The sequence below is a fragment of the Cololabis saira genome, chromosome 19 (genome assembly GCF_033807715.1).
Source record: "Cololabis saira isolate AMF1-May2022 chromosome 19, fColSai1.1, whole genome shotgun sequence".
Classification (NCBI taxonomy): Eukaryota; Metazoa; Chordata; class Actinopteri; order Beloniformes; family Belonidae; genus Cololabis; species Cololabis saira.
This window is the reverse complement of record NC_084605.1, coordinates 13,573,652-13,594,073: the sequence shown is the minus strand read 5'-3', so window position 1 is coordinate 13,594,073 and position 20,422 is coordinate 13,573,652. Positions and strand designations below refer to the sequence as shown.

General features: G+C 39.4%; 2 protein-coding genes across 11 annotated transcripts in view; one reads left to right on the top strand and one right to left on the bottom strand.

Annotated features, from left to right (window-relative positions):
- The window catches only part of LOC133419170 (epidermal growth factor receptor kinase substrate 8-like protein 1), a 12,880-nt gene extending 6,830 nt beyond the window's left edge, over nucleotides 1-6,050 (bottom strand). For 3 of the 6 annotated variants that reach the window (XM_061708193.1, XM_061708187.1, XM_061708192.1), the window contains exons 1-11: nucleotides 5,947-6,050; nucleotides 5,184-5,232; nucleotides 4,571-4,729; nucleotides 3,873-4,019; nucleotides 3,702-3,781; nucleotides 2,459-2,571; nucleotides 2,182-2,237; nucleotides 1,974-2,103; nucleotides 1,791-1,879; nucleotides 1,637-1,711; nucleotides 221-369 (exon numbers count right to left, since the gene is read on the bottom strand). In XM_061708193.1, coding sequence (XP_061564177.1) covers nucleotides 221-369; nucleotides 1,637-1,711; nucleotides 1,791-1,879; nucleotides 1,974-2,103; nucleotides 2,182-2,237; nucleotides 2,459-2,571; nucleotides 3,702-3,781; nucleotides 3,873-4,019; nucleotides 4,571-4,729; nucleotides 5,184-5,213 — 1,028 coding nt within the window. In that variant the 5' untranslated portion in view covers nucleotides 5,214-5,232; nucleotides 5,947-6,050. Of the gene's footprint in view, nucleotides 1-220; nucleotides 370-1,636; nucleotides 1,712-1,790; nucleotides 1,880-1,973; nucleotides 2,104-2,181; nucleotides 2,238-2,458; nucleotides 2,572-3,701; nucleotides 3,782-3,872; nucleotides 4,020-4,570; nucleotides 4,730-5,183; nucleotides 5,238-5,705; nucleotides 5,749-5,946 lie in introns of all 6 variants that reach the window. The other 3 variants (XM_061708190.1, XM_061708189.1, XM_061708188.1) reach the window with 3 other exon arrangements.
- On the top strand, nucleotides 5,463-20,422 carry LOC133419171 (sodium-dependent neutral amino acid transporter B(0)AT2-like). Of its 5 annotated transcripts, none has more exons than XM_061708197.1 (13): nucleotides 5,463-5,477; nucleotides 9,775-9,817; nucleotides 10,351-10,564; nucleotides 11,373-11,530; nucleotides 12,012-12,132; nucleotides 12,257-12,432; nucleotides 16,279-16,389; nucleotides 16,487-16,728; nucleotides 16,909-17,086; nucleotides 17,173-17,374; nucleotides 17,616-17,775; nucleotides 19,310-19,472; nucleotides 20,113-20,422. In XM_061708197.1, exons 3-13 carry the CDS (start codon nucleotides 10,351-10,353, stop codon nucleotides 20,350-20,352), a joined length of 1,965 nt encoding a protein of 654 aa, XP_061564181.1. In that variant the 5' UTR covers nucleotides 5,463-5,477; nucleotides 9,775-9,817; the 3' UTR covers nucleotides 20,353-20,422. The 5 variants fall into 5 exon arrangements, with proteins under 5 accessions (XP_061564181.1, XP_061564178.1, XP_061564182.1 ...); XM_061708194.1 differs by lacking the exon at nucleotides 5,463-5,477 and adding an exon at nucleotides 7,078-7,152; XM_061708195.1 differs by lacking the exon at nucleotides 5,463-5,477 and adding an exon at nucleotides 7,169-7,693.

Sequence of the window (20,422 nt, the reverse complement as noted above, 5' to 3'; positions counted from 1 at the left end):
AGCAGCAATTTCTTTATAGGCTAAAAATAAGCCAAACTCTAATACTTGCATTGCTATCCTAATTAATTGAAAACGTAACACACTGTGAAAGTCAATAAAAAAATTGTTAGCATTTTAACAAACAATTTTATGTAAAAAAAAAAAAGGAATTTGCATTAATTGCCTTGCAAAGTCCAAAACATTATCGAGGCCTCGTGAGGTGTTGATCACTGATACTGACCGGGGGAGTGTCCAGTTTGGACCCAAAGACGTCCACAGCTGCCTTTCCTCCTCGTTCAGGTTGTTTTGTAGCAGGGAAACAGCAGAGGTGGTCAGGGCAGGGCTGGACACTGAGGCTCCAAAAGCTGGTCCCCCTGTTGTTTTTACCATCTGCAACGCGCCCAGATCCACACAAGGTCAAACATTATACTCCCAAATGTGCAAATACAACTCTAAACTATCAAGCAATGATGACTTTGGCAACATGAAACTGACTACCGGTACTTATTCCTCTGTTAGAGCACAAGCATTCAATGCTGAGAGGCACATACAACCCCAATGTGTGCTTCTACACAACAAAAGCAACAACGGAGAAGTGACGTGCCCAGACCTTTATATATATTTATTAGGCTGTTCCCACTCAGGTGTGGCAGTATACACAAAACAAATACTCCTGCTCCACCCTTGGATTCATATTTTATCAAACAACAGCTGAAATACCTTAAAAACCACATCTACACCTATAAAGGCATAAGTTAAACTAGTCAATACTTTACAGGTTAGAATTAAATTCCTTCATTTTTTGCTGAAATCAAGAGAAAGGCAATGTTATCAATTCAGCTCCAGTCCGAAATTTTAAAAACGTGCTCCTGCATACACTGATCAGCTACGGCAGGTAATGTCAGCTAACACTGCTCATCTTGTTACAATGCAATGTTCTGTTGGGTAAACCTGCATCGTGACACTCACATCATTTTAGCACCAACAACTTAAAACCCTTTGCAGACCAGTCACACCCTCCAGCATGTCAACATGCTTCCACTGCAGCAGCAGCTCCCCTAACAGGGCAGCAAGAGAGCACACAGGTGTTCCCGCCGCGGGAAGCTCGGAGACCCATACCATAACCCACAGGGCCCAAAGGATATCCTGTTAACATCCTGGTTCCAGACACTCTTGGGTGTTCTTTGTTCAAACCTTGACTAGTCAGAGCCCATCTGGGAAAACCTGTTCAATATCACGCAGGTGCTCATAATGCTATGGATCCGTGTATAAATACAGCCTCGCAAACCAGATCCAATAAATGCTGTATTTATTGAGTGTAAACTTTCAGAAACTTTGTCAAGCAGGAAAGTGTCCTGTGGAAACAGAAATGAACTCATAGCTTGTAACAACACTACTAAACTAAACATTGTTTTGACATGAGACATGCTTAGACGTTTCTTCTTTTGTATGTTACTCCAATCATTTCTGAAACAAACTCTCCTCCTGGTTTAACTCAGTCTGACTCGCTCGATCCAAAGCTTTGTGTCACATTCTCTTCTCTATGAATCTGAGTCCCATGGAGATTGGATTTATTTTAAGACGCCACTAAAACCAGGCCGTGTTTCCAGCAATAGCAGCAGCAGGTGTTGAGGTAGAGTTTATAACACTGACTCACCATATCCAAAGGTTTAAACACATGGTGTACAAGCTCCTCTGATGAAGGACTGGAGATGGTTGATTTCAAACGAGCCTAAATAAAACCAACAAAGGAATTGAATAACACACTGAGAAGACTGAGTAATTTAACTGGGAGTTTGATGTGTACTCACCAGAAGGCTGAAGCAATATTTGAATTTCTGGAAAATATCAATGAATTCCTCGTCTGGTGGGGGACGGGCCTTTTCAGTGAGTGCATCCTCTGTTGTTGGGTAACATTAGTGAACAAAGCACTTGTCATAATTCATTAAAACGGTGTTGTCACAATGTGAATGGATCTTTACATCTCTCCTTACCTTCGGCACTTTGCTTTTTACTTTTCTTCTTTTTCTTCTTCCTCTGGCTTAGAGCTGTTGCAGCCTCTGCAGTCTGCTGAAGCTTGGCCATGAAGCCCTCAATGTCATCGAAACAGTGGTTGAGGATCGCCTGAGGAAAGGCCAGTTCTGTTATGCAGTTCAGGTATGAAATGCAACCAAAGGACAGAAATGCAAGGAGAGGGCCTACCACTTCTCTCTCGGCACGAAGGAACGAGATATCTGGCCCACCATTCACTCCATTTGCTGTTGTAAAAGGAAGCAGAGGATTCTTTTTTTAATTTATGACTGCTGTTTCTTAGATTTGGAGTTACTGTCCCAGAAAGCTACCCCCTTACAAACACCAACAAACAGAGCCTTCTCTGTGCTCCTGAGTAAGTCTTTAATACCTGTCTCTGAATCTCACTGCTCTCCTCTTTACCTTCCCAGCAGGAAACCTTAACAGCATTCGTGAGCTTTTTTCTTACCTCTGTGTCCGGGGTAAGGTGGAGGCTGAGCTGGCGGGGGATTTGGTGCATACGGGATGGGAGGGCTTGGTATATCATAGGGGTCGAGCATCACTCCTCCACTCTGAGAAAGCCTTTAAGACATGAGCAGAGCATTGGCGTGTTTTGGGGCAGCATGTTAATCGTGAAACCGCCCTTTTGTTTATGATGATACAGCTGTTCAGCCAGCACTGTCAGAAACGCTCTTCAGCAACAGCTTCAGAAATCAAACGTGCACTCAAAATCAAAAAACATTTAATGTCACCCTTATTCTGAAAAGCACAAATGGATTTATCTTTGGGGACAACATGAGAAGACAAGATAACCCAGTCAAACAATGAACTCCTTTATAAAAACCACAAAAAAAATACATTGCCTTTTAAATTCAAGCCTCCTGCCCTTCTTCTACTTTGAAAGCAGAGTAAATAAACGGATTGTACTGAGTCATGACTATAGTCGATACTACAAACAATAACTTTGTTGAAATAAACACGCCGCGTAACAGTTGGAAATGCAAACGACAAGAATGTGGAAAACGTTAAGTCAACATTTTTCTAATTATGCTGGCTCGTGCAAAAATATGCACACATAAAAACTTTTCACCGCTAAATAAAATATTTCTTTCTTTTTGTTTTAAAATGAATCAGCACGTTATTGCAAAAACCCACCTGGTGTCTTAATTTTCTCCTTTGAGTGCCTTTGTAAGAAATAAATTAAAGCGAGTAATCCATTCAGGCTCCAACACGGAGTGCCGCCGCCATCATCCTTCCTCTCCTCTCTATCTGTCACAATGGCCGTGTTATCTTAGTCACACCTTCTTAAGTTATGTTGAAACCAGTAAAACAGGTTTTTGGCTCTCTCAGCTGTTTACACTGTCCTCCCTCAACTTCTCATTCCCTCGACTCAGGTGGACTGGTGGCACTTGGCTGCTTTGACTTGTGGTGGAAATTACGGTGTGACGGAAATGAATCCAAAGAAAATCAAGATGGCTCTGAACTATCATTAACTATGTGTGTATGCCATTTGTTTGATATCATCTGTATTGTAGTTTGTGGGTTGTCCATCAACATCCCTGCATATGCGATGAATAAAAACATTGAGAGAAAGTAAAATACTGACATGGAAATCAGCCACTGGAGGGCCTAGAAATATGATAAAATCTGTGATTTTTACATTTTTAACAGAGCCTTTTGTTCAGAGCTCATGACTGTGGCATTAACAATACCTGAGGGGATTGGTTGGATTCTTGTTCCTGGTGGAAGAACTGGAAACTGCACGCGTGATGTCCTGACTCACTTGTTCTGCCTGCGGAAATAAGTGGTACCAAGTGTGAAACCTGACGCAGGTTAATGAAAGAAAGTACCTCACAAGATCAGCTGGGTACTCAGGTACTCACCCTCACTGTTTCACAGTTGAAGAAGTGAACGTCTGGTTTCCTCTGATCCGCACTTTTGCAGACTAATAAAAGCAGGGATGGGAAGTGGACTGTGCTAATGGCGTCGCAGCGGTAGATGTCTTTGAAAGTGAAGTTCTCCAGCTCATCCTGCATGAAGACTGAAGGTTATTATGAATGCAAAAACAAGTTGCATGTCTCAGATGAGTGCCAAGATAACTTTTTTATGAAATTAGAGTGTTCTCTTTCTCTGGCTTTGTTATCCAGCTTTTTTATGTGCAGACAGTCTAAACTAAAGCCCGTTTCCACACTAAAGGAAGCAGCTTCCTCCCACAGAAGATACTTTTCCTGAAGGGCTTTGTTGGTTTCCCCCTGATTCTCATTTGCATCACTGTGTAAAATATTAGCATAATGGCTTCCTTGTGGCTAGTTTAGCCGACCCAAACAGGGATGAGCAGCCGCCCTGGCCTCTGACATTTCTGACCAATTAACTGGACAATTGGAGCTGCACAATGTGCCTTTCGGGGTGGGGAGACAGAAACTATCTCAGAACTCTTCAGACTATAGATGACAAAGGGCTCTGCTGTGCTGAATCACATGGAAAATTAATGTTTGTTTTGAATATAAAAGCTTTTAAAACTGCTTTTGAAGAAACCTCCACAAGCTGCAAGCCTGGTCGACTGATGCACATCTGCTCTTACCTGGCTCTGGAAATCTCTCAGGTGAATGGACTCTCTTCCAACATCCAGAAACATCCGTTGACTCCACAGCTTATCATTCTCAGCCAGGAAGGACAGTCGTCCCTGGGCCTCTTCTACACTCCGGACCTCTCCATCCTGGAGCGAGAACGTCAGAAGGTGCTGCAGATAATGAAAGGGAAGAAAAACTATATCAACATCACATAGTCTCTTGGAATAAGAGTTTATTATTATTTTTTTAAATATTGAAAAGTAAAATAATTAAGGATTACAATGCTAAATGATTGGAGTATAATTTGGTTAAGCAGAACAATTTAAAGGGAAATTTCTCTTTTTGTTTCTTTTCATATTGCAGATAATCTGGGTTTTCTGTTGGAAAGTACAGGGTAGGAAAATATAAGCTTTGGCTTCAGCCTATTCCTTTTTCGGTTACAGAGTTTATACTTATTTTTTGTGTGAAACTGATGAGTGTAAACTTGTATGAAAGTGTTTTGTCATTTACACACACACACACAGTTTGAATTGCAAATAATGTAATGTAACCGAAATAAACAATTAATTCATTCATTCATTCATAAGAGTTCATTTAAGTATATCTGTAGAAGATCATACTCACGTCAACAAGATGCCGTGTTATGGCTGTCATACTTTGGCTCCTGTATCAGCTGCTCTGGTGAGAGAGAATCAACTATGAACTTACAGCAGAAAACCACAACCAGAATGTCACTCTTTCATCTATTCACAACTCAAATGTCTTCATTCACTACCAGTAGTGATACTTATAGTTTAACAACAATTTGATAATTACCACTAATTCTCTAAACTCAGAAGTTAATTATATTCAAATGTGCCCATCCTCTGTTTGCTTCCAGGTCGACCTGCTTCAGTAACACAAGTTCAGTCTGTCTGAGTAAGTGACCTGCCCAACCAGTCTGGCTACAATACAATCTCACTGTTTAATCTCTGTGTTCTTCAGTGACCATCAGGTACAGGACGCGTTAATATCACAGGCAGCATGCTTCCAGTATCACTTACACTTCCACCAGAGTGGTTTCATTAAAGAGATCACAGCTACACACGCATAAAACACATTTGCTTACAAAAACAGTGCCAGCTATTGTTGGTGTCATACACATACCTGTGTAGAAAATGTAGAGATGAAAATAAGTGCTTCATTATGTCTGTAATAATTGTTGTATATCATACTTTCAGTAATGAACAAGAACACAGTTTAAAATATGGTAAACATACAACAACACTAACATTAAGACACATTACTATACTGAAGTAGTCTAACAAACTCAGAATCAAGCAGACTACAATGGAAACAGTTCCAGCAGTTACAGAAATGTATGATTTAAAATGTTGAATGAACTTACCAAAGCTGACCAACATGAACTGCTTTACCTCTGATGAGATACTGAACCTTTCACTGACTTTCAGGGTGAGTGCAGGTTTGTCATTTTCCTCTTGAAACTCATGACAAAGCGAAGGTGCGTCACATTCCCCGGCCCCGCCTCTCATCAACCTCACCTTAGATAAAAATATTTATTTTGGGTCACTCTCATAAGCCTACATATCAGTAAATACACCATAATTAAGATTAATTAAGATATGGGACCACGTGGGCATGAGCTATCTTAGAAAAACATTTAAAGTAATCTGTTTTATTTCTTAATGACTGAGTTAATGACATTTTATACACATTTTTGATAATTATCATTATATATATTTCTTAATTTAACATTTTCAAAGTATAAACTGGTGAGATATTAAATGTGTACAAATAATTTAGTTACAACCTGTTCCGTGTGTAACATTTAAACTCTTAGCAAAAAGAAAAGAAAAGAAAAAAACAACACTTTACTCATATTTTAACCACAGACCCAAAGTTTCCGTTGGTCTCAATGATGTCAGTAAGTAGCCCAGAAAAGGTCCCAGCGAAATAAACTATGTCTACTATCCACACATGCACCTCGTTGATGGGATAAATATAAATATATATTTTTTATCCTTGGATTATTATGCCGCGTTCCATTTACCTCGGAAGTCGGAACTCGGAAATGGGAATGACGTCACAACCGAGTTATCAGCGTTCCAGTTACAAAGTCGGAAAACAAGTTTGTAGTTCTCATATACCACATGAAAAATGTGAAGTACACTATAGCAGAATATATATGCTGAACAATACTTGTATATGACTGATTTAGTGTGACCAAAACTAGAATGAAGTGCTACGGATTTTTACAGAGCTCTCTTCTACTGTTTACAACCGGGGCAGCCATCTCGGAATGTGAACTCGGGGGTGGTGAAGAGTCTCCCGCTTTCCCAGTGGGAAATCCCACTTCGAGGGGCGTTCCAGTTGAAAATTCCGACTGGGAACTGGGAAATCCCCACTTCCGAGGACAAATGGAACGCGGCATGAGTTGTTGGAGAACTGTCAATCATCGTACAAGCCTTCGCTTCAGCCAATAGGAGGCGGCTGTGGGCGGAGTTAGCTGAAGCTGCAAGAAACTTTTCTAAGTGACTTTCGTTTAAGGACATCTGAAAAACGTTAACAAGAGTCTGCTATTTGAAAATACGAGGTAGGAAGTTTTGTATTCCTAAATTAGCACTTTAATATTATGGGTCAAAATGCAGTGCTTGATTCAGGAGCAACGGTTGCATTTTATTTACGTCCTGAACGGGCATACGTGGCACACAAGGCTGTGTTTGTGTTTGATCATTAAAATGCTGCTGCTGTGTCAGTCTGACCTAGGATTATTCATAATTATTTTGGCATATATTTCTGAGCTCTAACATGAATCCTGAAGTTCGAGTTTATTTATGTCTTTTAACAAAAACTAAAATAGCCTATATCAAATTAACATGAACAAAACCTAAAATAAACAGAAATATCTCCAGTTAAAATGGAATTAATATAGTCATTTCGCCTCATAAAACTCGGACACTATAGCTAAACTTTCGTCCATCTTTACATGTTTAAGTGTTTACAATACAAACAGAAAAGGATTGCTGTGTTGGGAGAGAGTGCGTGTTTTTACTTGTTCCCTGCAGGGCCGGGTATGAGGAACAGAAAATGATGTCTTAAAAATATGCGTCCACGTAATTACACCGCAATACAAAGTAAGTGAACAAGGAAACAAGGAAATTGTACCTGTTTAATTGACCATTAATTACCAATTTTCAGACTGTGCATAGTAATTGCAGTGACCGCGGTTGAATTGGTTTGATATTGGATATTGGATATTATGAATTCAACACCCATAAAACTTGTGATACATACCACTGATTTTGGTCAAACCACTTGTAATGTGTTCATGGTCATCTAGAATATATATCACAAAACAGTAATTATTATAAAATTATATTATGGGCTGATTTAATGTGGTTTAATGAATTCAACACCCATAAAACTTGTGATACATACCACTGATTTTGGTCAAACCACTTGTGATGTGTTCATGGTCATCTAGACTATATATCACAAAACAGTAATTATTATAAAATCATATTATGGGCTGATTTAATGTGGTTTAATGAATTCAACACCCATAAAACTTGTGATACATAACACCGATGGTTTTCATTAAACCTCATTAAATCAGCCCATAATATGATTTTATAATAATTACTCTTGTGATATATAGTCTACATGACCATGAACACATCACAAGCAATATGACCAAAATCAGTGTTATGTATCACAAGTTTTATGGGTGTTGAATTCATTAAACCACATTAAATCAGCCCATATATATGATTTTTAAATCAGCCCATATATATGCCCATATATATGATTTTTTAATAATTACTGTTTTGTGATATATAGTTTTATGGGTGTTGAATTCATAATATCCAATATCCAATATCAAACCAATTCAACCGCGGTGTGTCCGATAGCATTCCAGTTCAATAAAATCGGCGGTGTAAATCAGTGTGCTCAGGAGCTTTTGTTCTGCATACATTTTATTATTTATTTTTTAAATGTGTACTTGTTTTCTACGTATCTAAATTCCCACTTAATTTTACTTCAGGATGCGGCCAGTGGCGTCAATTCAGTCGAAGCTAAGTTATGGCAAGGTTACGAGTCACAGAACTTAACTAGAGTATCAATCAACACGTCCAGCAAATACTCATCACAGAAGTCTGCTATGTAGCTGGTCTGTGTGGTCAAGAAAATTGGAACTTTTTCAAATGCATTCTCGCTCACTGCAAAAACTTAAAATCTTACCAGGAATATTTGTCTTATTTCTAGTTTAAATGTCTAATTTTAAGTCAAAAAATCTCATTACACTTAAAACAAGAGTCATCACCAGAAAAATAACTTCTTATTTGACCATTTTCACCTGTTTCAAGTACATTTTCACTTGAAATAAGTAGAAAAATCTGCCAGTGGGACAAGATTTATCTTCTCATTACAAGCAAAAAAATGTTGTTCCACTGGCAGATTTTTCCACTTATTTTAAGCAAAAATCTACTTGAAACAGGTGAAAATAGTTGTTTTTGAATCTTGTCTTAAATGTAATGAGATTTTTTTTACTAAAAATTAGACATTTTAACTAGAAATAAGACAAATATTCTTGTTAAGATTTTGAGTTTTTGCAGTGTATAATAACTAGTGAAATCGATCATGTTGTTCTGATTTGCATTTGTAGTTATTCTATATGTATTAAGTAATAGAATAATCAATACAAATAGACACAGAGTAGTTCCATAAATGTATTTAAAAAACAAACATTTACATTTTCCCTTGAAGCCAAGGTGTGGCGGCTGCCATACCTTGGCATACCCAATTGACGCCCCTGGATCGTTTTATAATAGATCCATGCCCTGGATGCGGCTGTCTCTCATTTTTGTGATAACTATTGCGCGATTGTTTTGCTTGGCCCCTGAACGCATCACTGTAGTAGGTGTGGCGAACTCCTGCATGCGCGGAAGAAGAAACCCCGCACACCAGTGATCTGCCCAATTACGCGGGTAAACACTGTATTGCCATGTTATTTGCCCTCTTTTGCTTTTATTAACTGTAAATATTGAGAAATTGTCTTAAAATATTTTGAAATAGAAAAAGAAAAGACAAAACTGAAAACTATTGAACGTGCGACGCGACGCGCATCATTGTAAGGTCCACACGTGCTCTTTATCTCTGAACGTGCGGACGGATAAAAGATTATCACCGGTTTTCTCCGTTTCGCCCTCTAAAGGACTTCGTCTGCCTCGTGGGTTACTACATTTGCCAGGGATCAGGTAAGTTTGTTTCATCAAATGTGCCCACTTTTTCCGGGTTTGTAGATAAATAGATGTCAGTCCAAAGACAGAAGGTTGAGGATGTGCTGCTCACTGGTCTGTGTCAGTACGTGTAATACTCGTTTAAGTGCCAATAAACTTCAGAATAAATATCTGAATTTATGTGAGGTATGTGAGGGGAAACTTGTTGGGTTTATTGGATCGCTAATCGGGGATTATTTTAAATCTGGGCTACAAATACCTAGTGTACACTAATTCACCATCTGGTTGGATTGTTAGAGTTCTAGCCAAAACAAAAACATCACAACTTCATTGTGGTGTGAGCAGAGTACTAGAAACATCAAACATTTTCAAATATTTCTAATCAGTCTTAATATATAATCTCAAGGATCCTAAATATTAAAGGACATTTAAAGAAACTGCCTCCCATCAGTCTACTGGTCAAACAGTGACCTCCTTATGGACTGGGCAGTAATGAGAGTGTAATGTAATCTAAAGCTGTTTTTGTATTTTGTTTTTTTCTGCCTTCTCAGATGGAGAAACAGCCTTTGCCACCTGACGAGACCAGAGTTGCAGAGTCCGAAGTCGATGCCCTCACCGGGGAGGAAAGACAGCAGGGCTCATCTGAGGCTACTGCTCGAGCCGGCTGGAACAGTAAAATAGAGTATTTTTTGGCTCAGGTGGGATTCAGCGTCGGGCTCGGCAACGTCTGGAGGTTTCCATATTTGTGTCACCAGAATGGAGGAGGTATTATTCTATTATTGTGTACTAGATTACTGTATTATGATTGTAGTAACTAGTGTCTGACCGATCAGCCTTTTTTTCCGATTATTTCGATCACCGATTAGGGGGAAATCAAAAAGACCGATAGCCGATATCAGCCGATACGATTATTACCCTTTTTTACCTTTTTGGGAGAAAACAAATTTCAATACAAGAATTCCTTTAAATGAATGGTGAGCAATTTATTGCTTTAACTAGGAAGGACAGCAATATTCACTTCGCACGGCTCACACATCAAAAGTGCAAATTATGGAACATCAAACAAAACAAGCAGCATTTCAGTTATTAAAAATAACATTAAGTGAATTTTCTCTTTACATAAAATAAAAAAGCTGCCTATAAAAAATAACAAATTAAGAGGAATAACAGCCTCAATTTTAGAACAGTCAGGCACAATACTAAAAAAAAAAAAAAAAAAAATCGAAATTATTTATTTTCGTTTTTTTTTTTTGGGGGGCCGATACAGATTATTAATAAAATTATGAATATCGAATTCGATAATCGGCCACGGCCGATTATCGGTCGCCCACTAGTAGTAACAGGAGACCCAGTTCAGTTGTTACTTAAAAGGCATCATCATTGCAGGACAAGCACATGGTCAAAGACACAATGTTGCTCCCATGTTTGAACTTTCATATAATTGTTTTACCTACAAACTTTTATAGCTGCTTATGAAATCTTTGAGTTACAAATCAAACTGTTAGAAACTGTATTTAAAAATAACAATTTGTGCTTGCTGTTTGGTGACCCAGTGTTTGCAACTTCTTCTCAGGGTCTTTTCTCCTGCTGTACGTGCTGCTCATGCTGGTTGTGGGCATCCCCTTGTTCTTCCTGGAACTGGCAGCAGGCCAGGCCATCCGGCAGGGGAGTATCGGAGTGTGGAAGTACATCTCCCCGAGGCTCGCAGGCATCGGCTACTCCAGCTGCGTGGTATAAGAACAACTGCTAAATGATTAACCCTCTTCTATAACAATAGTAGCACGCTAAAGTAATTGTTCCACAGGCTTCCCATAAGTCATTTAGGTCTTAAATTTCTGGTTGTGTTAGTAAGTTCCTGTTTGGTGTCGCGTGCATAACTAAGAAAAAAAAAAGGGCATGGGTAACATGCTCAGGCCTAGGGAGAAATTATGCATTTATTGATGTAATAAAAACTGTTTGCAAACAGTAAAGATATGACGAGAACAATTTTTTTTGTCCTTTGCAAAATCAATGTATTAACTGCAAAGCAGCTGTTGGGAGTATTATTAAATCGTTTACTGGAAATACATATTTTTCCTGTTGTGTGGAATGCAGTTGGAACTGTAGAGAGAGCACTTGCCCAGCACTGACAATACAACCACACGCATACTTCTTTCCGCTTCTTTAACTGGGATTGAAACTAAACAGACAATTATGTTCTCAAATTCCTTAGGTTTGTTTCTTCGTGGCTCTGTACTACAACGTGATCCTCGCATGGAGTCTCTTCTATCTCGGACACTCGTTCCAGTATCCGTTACCTTGGGAGAAGTGTCCAAACCAGGGGAATGTAACGGGTAAACCAGCATTAGGGTTCAAAACTAACCAAACATGAGTATCGGATTAATTGTAAATATTTGAGGTGTGTTCCATGTCAGGGTAGTAACTGATCTTTTTTTAATTTTTTTTTTTTCATACCAGTAAAGGAATGTGAAAAGAGCTCTCCTACATCGTACTTCTGGTACCGCAAAGCTTTAGATATCACCGACTCCATTGATGAGGTGGGCCCTTTCAACACGTACATTGTCTGCTGTCTGCTGGCGGCGTGGACCATCGTGTGCCTGGGAATGTTCAAGGGCATCAAGTCTTCCGTCAAGGTACGGGTCCAAACTGTTATTTCAGCTGGCTTTAAAAATGTTTATTTTTACCATTGAGGAGGCTGTATATTTAAAAAAAAAATTTATCACCTCTTAAATGCTTCTGTGGAGTTATTAAACATTAACCCTATAAGATGGATTTATTATATTTATGATACAGGAATGTCTGGGACCTCTGCACCACTCCCATAGTAAAAAATAAAACAAATTCATAAAATTAGGCAGTGTATTCATAATACCAAACAAAAATATTATTTAAAAACTATTGAAGATCAAATTGGGGACATTTTTCATTTGAATATATGATAAACACTGACCTTAAAAAAAAAAAGACTTTTGTGTGTATTTTCCATGTCAGGTGTTAAATGGGTAAACATGTGTCCGGTGGCTACTAAAAGCATGTTGCTGCTTTCTGAAATAACTGATTTGTGTTCTTCAATTTACTTTAAGTAAATGATTCACATTTAAAGGAAACATCAGTTTCTGCATTTATAATTATGCTGGAAAAGGCTAAACTCATAAAAGGGCATTCTTTGTGAAATGTATGAGCGCATTGGCAATTCTTTTTCTTTTTTAATATAATAACTATAAAATAGCATTTCAAATAGATAAAATCATTAAGAGAAGAAGAAATGGTGGATTATTTACTGTCTTGGTTCTTGGTGTAGTTTGTGTGTTCTTGGTCTGTTGGGTAAATCCTGGTCATGTGTTGGGTTTCGAGTTGAGGGTTACTGTATGGAATGGTATTCCTGGAATCTGTAGCTTAAGTGTTGACCCACATCAGATCTAAAACCACTTTGTGTTGGTTCTTACATTATTTAGTTTTGTAACATATGGCATAGTCCAGCTTATACTGAGCAAAACATGACAACAAGCTGCAACCAGAGGCTCCGTTCAGAGTTTACATTGCCATCTATCCAGAGAAAACCAGTCATAAGTGGTCGACCTGCAACCTGAGTTCACTCGCCCAAGCAAAAGCAATGTAACCTACACGCCTGTAGGGGGACCTACTAAGCTAAAAATAGCCTAAGCTTCTTCTGCTTTTAATGTGTTTAATGCATCTTGACTGATTGGGTCTAATCTTTGTGCTCTGTTAGCAACGTTTTACTTGAAAAATCCAAAATGATTTGTTATTTTTGTTATTTGACAAAGACTTTTAACTTTATAAGGCGAGGTGTTTAAGACACAGGTGCTGCCACGCCAGTGCTAGAATATTTTTTTTTTTTTTTTTTTGCTCTAAGCAAGTGACAAGAGTACAATAGGCGGTCCTAGAGTCCATGTTCAAACTACAGACAATGTGGACACAACAGTTCCAAACCACCTTTAAACGCATCCTGAGTGATCAGTTCTCAATCTGTCCTGAAACATGTTGGCCATTTGTGATCGGATTTTAAGTTCTGAATAAGCCCAAAGAGGCAGAGCGTGAGATGCCATCCTTTTCAAATGCAGGAGAAAGTAATCAGTGTAAAAGAAAAGCTCATATGTGAAAATAACTGCAGCTCGTGTGGAACATCTATTTATTTCAACTGATCTGGAGACAATGTCCTTTTTAGAAAGTTGATATGAGCAAACTACTGAAGTTAACGGAGTAAAGACTCAAGGGGCTGGAATCTTTTTCATTCTTTGGATAAAGCAATGACAATAGGAGGCTTTAACTTTAAAGATACTGAAAAAAAGCTCTTGATGTAAGAAACATGCCATAAATAAGTTGATATCCTGATTCTAAATCTAGAGTCTTTAAAGCGTCAATTAAATTCAGCGCCAGCGCTGCAGATCTGAACACTCACCTAGTGAAACATCATGGTGAATCCTTGGATGCTGTTGTACAGCAAACACGAGCAAGAGTAACCACACAAAATAAAGATATGGATGTTGACGAAGTTTGTCAATGCATCGCATAGGGTCAGATTGCCCAGATAAAAAATGTACTGTATCTAAATCACGTTGTACCCGCATGTATCCATATACTTATTGAGTGATCTTGTAAGAGAGGGTTATACACCCCTACCGGCTTCTCATATTGTATCATGCACCCCCCTTTTTGTATTATTTTCCTCAGAAGCTCAGAAAAACCTATATCCCAGGTCTCTACAATAAGAACGAAACACGGTAAGGGAAAAAAAAAATCAACAGATACCAATGAACTGCTTTCATCGGATGGGTGTAACTTTGGCCGTGTTCAGACTGCAGGCAAATCTGATTCATATCTGATTCCTTCTCATATCCGATTTTCAGGGCTGACTGTCCACACTGTTTTTAGCAAGTGTCCAAATCGGATCTGGCTCTGTTCAGACTGGGCCACATCATTGACTGATCTGATGGGTTGCCTTAGCAACGACGTCGGAGCGGAGGCGTCACCCAGCGCGTGTATTGTGTGAAGTCATGTAATTGCGACATCAAAAACAATAACAATACGTGCGTCCTGCCCACCCGATCAAAGGTTATGGGGATCCTTTATTTTTTTTATAATTTTATTTTTTTATATATATAAAAAAATCCCAAAATATCTGTACCGTTTCTGATTGGGTCGGCACTGCGCATCATTTTTAGACACAACAATGAACGCATACCGCAAAAGTTGTGTCTCGGCGGAGGGACCCGACGTCCCAACAAAATGAGAAACAGAGAAAAGTGTTCAGAACAAAACCAACAGCAAACTAACAAACCAACCAACAAAGCTCAGAGTTAACAAAACGAACCAGCAATGAACAACTGGCAGCTGATGAGCTGACGGGCTGCAGGTTCAGGCTCACAGCGCGACTGAAGGCTGATTTATGGTTCCGCGTTACACCAACGCAGAGCCTACGGCGCAGGGTACACGGCGACCCGCACCATACGTGGAAATGCGGTCTTTTTTTCTGCTATTAAAACATGATTTGTAATGTGAATTTGCAACACTCAAACTACAAATAATAGTTTTTGACGTGACATCAGAGATTGTACATGCTCTCTGTGAAAGGATGAGTAGCTCCACAACTGGAAATGGGCGGGTGGTTTGGAGCATGGGTCTGGGACAGTCATATCCGATCTGAGTGTTTGGAGCTGTTCCGACTGAGACGCATCTGCCCAAATGCGATATGAAACTACCTCCTGGAGGTGGTTTCGATCTGGTTTGCAAAAATCGGATCTCATGCGGTTTGGGACTGTTCAGACTTCAAAAGAGTCATCCAGTTTCAATCTGGATGAGCTAAAAATCGGATATTGGCTGGCAGTCTGAACGCGGCCTTTATGGCACCGTCTCAAAGTGGGCGAGCCTTTTCTATTGACATAACCTGGATGTTAGGTTGGCAAAATAAACCAAAGTAAAATAGTTTTTAATACACAGCTAGAGTAAAAACAGAGATTCTAGTGCCAAAAGCTTCTACCTTACCTACAGATACTGCATAATGTGTTGGTATGCAAGTATATGTCTGTGAAGATTTTAGATTTATTGTTTTTTTTTTTGTTTTTTTTTTAATATTGGCTTTCTTTTTTTTTTCAGTATAACCGTGCAAAGAAGCATTCAGTTAGTTTTTGTTCAGACTGACTATCACGCTGGCCAATCATCCTTCTTGTTGATATGCATATTTGTGTTTGCACCGTTACCCAACAATCATGTCATTACTTGCAAAGTTGATCATCTTGTTCAACAGATGAAACTGGATCATCATATCAACCATTTGAAGAATTATACCAACTGAAAGGCTGTTTAAGTCAACACACAGAAACACTCTGAGGATAGCAGTGCTAATACATTCAAAGTAACTTTTGTGAAATTCTTTTGAGTGATTTGGAGGATTAATATATATTAGGAACAGCATGAGAGTGCCTAATCTCACATATATCCGGCTTTTCATCATTTCCCAGGTGATGTATTTCTCCTCCATCTTCCCATACGTGGTGCTGATCTGCTTTCTTGTCCGAGGACTCATGCTGGATGGAGCCTGGGAGGGAATCACCTACATGTTTTACCCAAAGGTACCTGCAGAAACGTCCGTGGCTGCGTATATTAGACGGGAAGTAGATATTCATATTTTACCTGACGCATGTTTTTTTTCCTACTGTTCATTTTTAGCTAGAAATGTGGGGTAATGTCCAGGTCTGGCGGCAGGCAGCCACACAGGTTTTCTTTGCCTTGGGCCTCGGCTTTGGCTCCATCATCGCCTACTCCTCCTACAATCCCAAGAACAACAACTGCCACCGTGATGCATTCACTGTCTCCTTCATAAACTTTCTCACCTCTGTGCTGGCTACTCTGGTGGTGTTTGCTGTGCTTGGCTTCCGAGCTAAGGACAAGGTCAAGGGATGTGTGGTCAGGTATGTAAGTTTGACATACAAAGCATCTTAAACGAGGTGTAGAGAGATCAAGGAAATTATCTTTGAAAGGTAGTGCAATAAATGCTAAATTTTCTTGGTATTTTCTGTAATAAATCATCAACTAAAAAGCAGATTGAATATATTTTTCTGAATATATATGTTCTTTTGTGTATCTTCTAGTAACATAAACAAATTATCAGAGATCTATCACGCGGGTTTTGTTGACCAAGACCTGATGCCAACCTTCAACTACTCTCACCCATCTTCAGTGACTGTAGAAGACTACAGTAACTGGTTCAAAAACATTGGAAATAAGCTAAATTTAACTGACTGTAACCTGGAAAAGGAGATGCAGGATGTAAGAAACTGATTTTATGGACTCATTACAGTTTGCTAACAATTTAGTTATTAGCTGTACTAAAGCTGGAAACTGTTCATGTTCAGGGCGTCGAGGGTACAGGTCTGGCGTTTATTGCCTTCACAGAGGCCATGTCACTCCTGCCTGGCAGCCCCTTCTGGTCCGGCCTCTTCTTCCTCATGCTGCTCAACCTGGGCCTCAGCACCATGTTTGGCACCATGGAGGGCATCCTCGCCCCCCTCACTGACCGCTTCAAAACTCTGGCCAACAACAAGACCAAGCTTACAGGTAAACACCTGCTTTTACTCTTTTTAATTTAATTTTGATTTTAACGTTCAAATTATTTTAACTGTTAGATTTGTTGAAAAATCTCAGTTTTGAAGGTCATTTGTCTTTTAGACATCATAAAGCAAAAATTTAAGAATATTTCTCCGACATCTTTTGTAAACGTACTTGTTGAAGTCACATATAAAGTGCACATGTTATGATTGTGTTTTTCCCTAATATGTCAGTCCTGTTGCTGTTGCAGTTTTCAGCTGCATCATCGGCTTCCTGATCGGCCTGCTCTTCACTCAGCGCTGCGGGAACTACTTTGTGACCATGTTCGATGATTACTCGGCCACCCTGCCTCTCATCATTGTGGTGGTTTTTGAGACATTCAGTGTGGCGTGGCTGTATGGAGCTGATAGGTGATGATTTTTTGCTACACTATGGGCCCGATTTACTAAGATCCTAAATAAAGAGTACTAAATTGCGTGGGCACTGAAAAAGTTTGCGCGTGCAGTTGTTGCGTGGTTTGCGGGTGATCAACTAAGATTGCCTGCGCAATTGATAACATGTGCAAACAGCAGTATTTAAATGAGGTGTTGCGTGTCTTACGTTTGCGCCATGGAGAGTTTGGATGGAAAGCACAGTCACAAGTCACAAGCGCAAAATGAAATTGAACGAGTTGGAGTTAGAGATATTAGTGGAAGAGGCAAATAAACACATTCATGAACTACAGCAAAGACATTTAAACATTACCAAAAGAAACGCAATATCGGAGAAAACCTGCGATAGAATAAATGCAGTTGGTAACACAAAAAACGGAAAAACGTCTGTTTTTTCATATTTCAATTTTAGGCACAGATCAAAAATACGAAATAGAAAAACGGGCCACAGGACCGAATTTGATTTTAATATTGAATTGGTCGGGTTTGCGTGACCCGGCGGTGCTCGGCATGATCTGAGGAGAAAAAGACATCAGCTATATCAGACGCAGAGCTGGAAAGCGCTTTGATTCAATCTATTTATGAGTTAAGTTTTTATTCAGATGTCCACAGTATATTGCAAATATTATATATTATATAGCAAACACTGACAGTAAATGTGTGAAAGACGGGACCATCATATGGCCGTCGATTTAACGCAGAACCATAATTCAGGCGAAGCTGCAGTCTGTCTGCGCTGATCACTGTCACATCGGGTCGGAGCGGATTTGGTCATGATGTTTAACCTGTGTTTTGTGATTAATAAGATCGGGTTTTAATTAAATGTAATTTACGAAGGATGATTTCACGTTCAATAAGATAAGTAATCAATAAAATACAAAGTTTTGGCACAAAGGCTTGGCCTGATTGTGGGCGAGTGGAGGGGGCACAATAAAAGAAGGTGGCAAAGATATAAGGCGAAGAACTAAAGAAAAAGTGGCCTTTAATAAAACTTGTGCAACCATTTTTAAAATAGCATGCAGCAGAATAAAGACTCTCTCTCTGCGTATTCTTTGATTTTGGATGTCGCCTCCTTGCCACAATAACGGCAGCAGCAGATTAGCACCTTCCTTTCAAACGTATTAAATACAGACGCAATACGCACAATACGCGCAATTACTTTCAGGCTTGGTAAATCTCATTGCGCGTGGTAAATGGAGCAATTTGCATCTTCCCCTCCCAGTATTTAGCGCGTTCTGGCGGTTACGCCCCATATTGATTATTCATCAGGGCAAAAGTACTAAATGGATTGCGTGTGCAATTTTGCGCATTTCAGAGACGCAGTCGTCTTTGCACGCTGTTAGTAGATCAGCTGGCACTTTGGTTTGCGGGTGCTGTCAAGTTTGCACACGTTTTAACACACGCAAACCTTTAGTAAATCGGGCCCTATGAGTACCTGATATCTTTAAGTCGGTGTGAATGTAAACATTTCGACTTCCTAATCTGACGATCAGTGTATTTATTTTCCTCCCAGATTCCTTGACGACATAGAGGTTATGCTGGGATGGCGCCCTCCTGTCATTTACAAGTACCTGTGGAAATATGTGTGCTTGCTGTCGATGCTGGGACTTCTGGGAGCAACCGTCATCCGCATGTTCATCAAACGCCCCACGTACAAGGCCTGGAACCACGAAACGGTATGAAAAGCTGTACTGAAATGAAAATGCACTCATGCTGTTTTAATGCCACTAAAATGGTGACTTGAGATGGGATTTAGCAATGATGCATATCTGTTTTTTGATTTGGGAGTTTATGAAATAACATTTTGGATTTGAAACAAACCTGAAAATATTGATTAATTGTAGTGACATCAAACCTTAGATGGGGACCAAACTGATAGGTAGCCAACGTCATGATAAACTGCTGTTTTAAGCGTCAAAAATGTCAGACTGAAGTGATAGTGTAGTGTAGATTGGATCACTTAGAGACGATCTGACATAACTGTGACTGTGTATAGAAGGTGTTTTAACCTCCCCCAAAAAAAGACAAAAAACGAACTGCTTGTACTTGCATGGATCAGTATGTTTGTTTTGGTACCTGACAAAAGTTTACACTCATTATCATCTAGTAATATACATAAAGTTTATTTCTGCAATGTTCCTTTAGGTTCACTCCTCACGCAATATTCTTAACAATCTAAAGCTTCCTCAGTTTTCAGGCAGCTCAGCAACACCACCTGTTTGCAAATGAAATAAATAGAATAAATAAATCGCAGGGAATACATACTGCTGTATTCTGTTGCTGTTTTATTGATTCATTTTATCACAATTTTTTCAGGCCTCTGACAGTGAACTGCCGTATCCTGACTGGGCTCTGGCTGTTATGGGATTATTGATCATATTTGCCATGATGCCCGTCCCAGTGGGTCTGATCCACTCTGTCCTGCAGGATCGGAGAAAGCCGTCGTCCAGAGACATGGAGACCGGTCAGTACAGAATTGTCAGAACTGACGAAACTCCTGTCACTGACATGTCTGAGCTGGAATATAGGAACGGGTTTTCTGCTTCTGTGTCCTGAACACTGGACCTATTATTCAGTGAAAGAAGACCTAAAATATGCATAAAAGATTTAAATGGGCCTTTTTTTT